The sequence below is a fragment of the Pollachius pollachius genome, assembly GCF_949987615.1.
Source record: "Pollachius pollachius genome assembly, chromosome: 5".
Lineage (NCBI taxonomy): Eukaryota > Metazoa > Chordata > Actinopteri > Gadiformes > Gadidae > Pollachius > Pollachius pollachius.
In genome coordinates this window covers 19,524,831-19,529,031 of record NC_136938.1, presented here as the reverse complement: position 1 = coordinate 19,529,031, position 4,201 = coordinate 19,524,831, and the positions used below count along the sequence as shown (strand labels likewise).

The 4,201-nt window shown below is 48.4% G+C and overlaps 1 protein-coding gene across 1 annotated transcript; it reads right to left on the bottom strand.

Annotated features, from left to right (window-relative positions):
- Positions 1-1,679: 1,679 nt before the first annotated feature.
- LOC307076011 (voltage-gated potassium channel regulatory subunit KCNG1-like) lies at positions 1,680-3,696 on the bottom strand (the record flags this gene model as incomplete). Its single annotated transcript, XM_079736833.1, has 2 exons — positions 1,680-2,516; positions 2,938-3,696. The coding sequence occupies 2 exons, from the start codon at positions 3,694-3,696 to the stop codon at positions 1,680-1,682; spliced, it is 1,596 nt and encodes a 531-aa protein (XP_079592959.1).
- Positions 3,697-4,201: the final 505 nt, after the last annotated feature.

Below are 4,201 nucleotides of genomic sequence, written 5' to 3'. Positions count from 1 at the left end.
CACTTGTCCCCACACCTCCCAAGGTGGACCAGCCAACCCAGCCACCCACTCCATCCTGGAGACGGAGGCCTGGGCTTGTGCCTTGACGGGGCGGAGCTGTTGCGGACGTGGCCAATTACAGGCCTGTCTGGATGGTCTGGGTGGAGGTCACAGAGCGTGGCTGCAGCGATAGCTCCACAGAGGGCTCAGGACAGCCAACGGTGAGGCCGCCCTGCCCCAGGACCCTTTCCCGAGCGACAGGACCCTTTCCTAACCCTTGTGGAGCATGAGGCCTTTGGATCATGTGCTGGCTGGCGGAGGGGTGGTTGGCCCGGGCTGATAGATGCAGGGTCGGCTAGCCACAGATGGTTGCCTATGGCAACCACTTGGTTTGGAAAACATGTAGGCAGAAGATAAGGGTGTTGGCTGTGTGACTGTAGTATAGCCAACAATGTAACATGGTAAAGCAAACATATGGAATAGTAAATAGTAACCACTATTTCTGTACCCAACCAATGAGAACCCAGTTCATCTCCGTTGCAATCTCCCATTCTAGCTATAATTGGATATCAACAGGTTTTGTCAACAGAACACTAATTGTGTATTCTGTTCAGTGGGGGATAATTGTTTTATAATTATCAAGGAACATTGTTGGAGTCAGCAGATTTCATGATGGCATCTGATAATTTGAATACCAAATTCATTCACGCAAATTCTCTATTATGAAAGGAATTCAAACCAATCTAGCATACATCTTAAGGGGTGCTAATGATATATATATATATATATATATATATATATATATATATATATCCTATTGAACTAGGATGATGTCATCTTCCAACAGGTATATCCTTGTCATTTGTGAGGCAAACTGCAGTTATGATCAGAGGAAAAGGACTTTCCAAGAATCGATGAGAACGTGATACGATCTTATGTTAGTTGGATGATATTTGATAATCTGAAGTTGCAAAACATTGTTGGGAACATTACGTTAATCAAATTCACAGCCACAACATCAACAAACAACAGCAATAAACAAACAATTTCAACATACAAACATAAACATAGATCAATGACTCGCATCGGCTTGCAAAAGATGGAAATCCCTACCCTGAAATGAATTTGACATCTTGAGTTATTTTTTTCATCCTCAGAAATGTCTCAATGGTGACAAATTCACCCTCTTGTCACTTGCTTTATTACAATGAAGGTTGGCCGGATGCATTTCATGCATTGTTGTCATGTTAAGGTAATATTGTGCGGATACACCATCTATTAGGGAGAAAATCACATATTTTCTGTGGTATCCGAATTACTGTCTTGTAACAATAATCACAAATATATAAGGGATTAGCTATGCATTACATATTGTGGGCTTTTTTTATTGTTTTATTAAACCTTTACTTTGTAGGTTTTGCCATTAGCAATCTCTAGAGATTCAGTTGTAGCTACAGTTATAGCTATATCATTTTCATATGAATGTCATCTGTCATGCATATATGTATCATTATCAGCACTGTAAAGATACAAACGTTCAGCAGTACACCTAGCCTGATGCCTTTTGAGAATGACAAAGACATACACAATATATATATACATGCATGCATGCATAGAGAAAAAAAGGCATAGAAACTATGATAGATACATGTCTTTAGTATGGCTATCATATATATACAGTATATATACTTCCTGATCAATCAGAATGCAGTAGCTGGAAGAGTTGCCTGCTGAATTGTCCCTGACATCATCTTGTGGTCGTCCTCTCCAGACGAAGCCTTCAGATGGCCAGGACCAAAATCAATGTTAGACAAATCGTCCTCAGTCTGTGCACTGAGTTCCGCTCCCTTCTCCTCTTTCCACAAGCGCTCGTACTCCTGCTTGAGCTCCTGGTAGGAGCGGGAGAAGGTGTGAAAAATGGAGGTGGCCGGGAACGCCATGATCAGGATCCCGCTCAGGATGCTGGTTAGCGCCACCATCTGTCCGGGGACGCTGTGCGGCACCATGTCGCCGTAGCCCACCGTCGTCATGGAGATGATGGCCCACCAGTACGACGCCGGGATGCTGCTGAAGCTCTGGTGGGGTGGGGTGGCGGAAAGCGGGGCCAGCTCGCTCTCGGCCAGGTGGACCAGCGGGGAGAAGAGAGCCACGGCCACGCAGACAAACAGCAGGAGCAGGCCGAACTCGCTCATGCTGCGCTGCATGGTCAGGCCTAGAGTCTGCAGGCCCAGGGAGTGGCGGGCCAGCCGCATGACGTACAGGATCCTCAGGGCCCGCAGCAGACGCAGGATCAGCCCCAGTCTGTCCAGGTAACCACGACCGTTGCCGGTGTCCAGATGCGTGACTTCCTGGACCTCCACGGCGAGGCTCACGTAGTACGGCAGGATGGCGATGGCGTCGATGATGTTGAGGGGGCTGCACAGGAAGGCCAGCTTGCTCTGGGCATTGAAGAATCGCAGCACAAACTCCAGGGTGAACCAGGCGACGCAGATGGACTCGACGACAAATATGTTCCGACACTTTTGGGAGCATTCACCCTATTGAAATAAAACAGAAAACATGAGTCATTTACTTCTCGAACTTAATGAAAAAGTTTTTCATTAAGCACCTTTCAGTTCCCCATATTCTTGCACCTTTCAATTCCCCATATCACATTTAACAGAAAGTTAGTACGGCTATTATTATCATGAATCCTCCCTTTCTGCTTATAAACTAAATATAGCCTGTTCCCCCTGTAAAACGTTGGTGTATTTGAGTGTCTCTGTGTTTACATTTCTTAGTGACAGGCCAGTGCCTCTCCAACTGATAAAATGTTTCATTTCCAAGAATCCTCCATTGGTTTATGGCCCAACAAGGACCAACCATCCGGAACGTCTGGGCCACAGCCAGGGGCCATATACCTTATCAAGGGAGACTGCATCTGTTCCAATATAATCAATGTTCCTCCTAAACACACACCTTGGATTCTTCCTCTCTGAGATCAGGCATGGTGCTGATGCACAGACTGATTACGGTGATGGCCACCATGACGACGGAGAAACACGCAAATGCCTGGCCCGCGGGGCCCGAGTGCGGGTTCTCCATGACCTCCCGCAGCACCCCTATCACCCTCTGGTAGCCCCCCTCGGCCTCTAGGGGGGCCTTTTTCAGCTCGCTCCTCCGCTGCCTCCACTCCTCCTCCTTGCGCTCCCGCTCGGCCACCTCCTCCACCCGGGTGGTCATGCGGCGCCGGCAGCAGCGCTCCATGTGTCCGGGCGCCACCCCCCAGTAGTCCAGCTCGTCGTGGAGCGCCACGGCACACAGCTCCCGCAGCAGCCGCAGCTTGCCGGCGGCCAGGAAGTTGAGGACGACCCGGAAGGCGGTGGGGTTGCGGTCGAAGAAGAACTCCTTGCGGGCGTCGTCGTAGTCGTCGCAGAGGCACGCTATCTCCTCGGGGCTGGTGCACAGCCGCAGCCGGCCCAGCCTGCTGTGGGGGAACTGCTCCAGGGTGCTCCAGGGGAAGGCGTAGCGGTTCCCCCCCACGTTGACCAGCGCCTGCAGGGCAGGGTCCACGGCGTGGCATGCCTCGGGCGCACGGAGCAGCCGGGCACGCTGGAAGTACGCGCCCTTGATGGTCTCCGTCTCGGGGATCTCGGTGAAGAAGCGGTCCAGGCTGCTGTCATCACTGCTGCTGGAGTAGGTGCTGAAGTCATGGTTGGCGTTGCTGATGATGGGCATTCTTCCAGGATGTCTCTTCGGTGCGACAGCAGGTGAACGGAGATTGGGCGCGAGGGCACACAGGAATCCTGGTCAATTCTGATCATTAAGGAAATAAAATTCCAAATCACTTTGTTTTGTTGCACACAGAATCGGTAGATGATATCTGGGCATGCCTTGTGTAGCACAAATATGGTTCATGAGCTTATTGTTAATCACAAACACTGTTACCTACAATTATGAATGTTTTGACATTGAGTTGACTTTGTTTCTCCTGGTTTGAGAAGTAGACCTAAGGTCAGTTACGTATAGGCATTGCATAAACAGTCAAGCTATGACTTATTCAGCCATGTTTATGCGGTAATTAAAATACAATATTAATTGTCATATATTTATTATTCACTATGCTTATTAAGGTCTAAACTGATCTCCTTCCTACTGACTTAAGAAATTGAATGGCTTTCGCTTCTAAATTGGCACGAGTAATTCGATGCTAAATCGATTCTAAATAGAAATAAGGAATTGT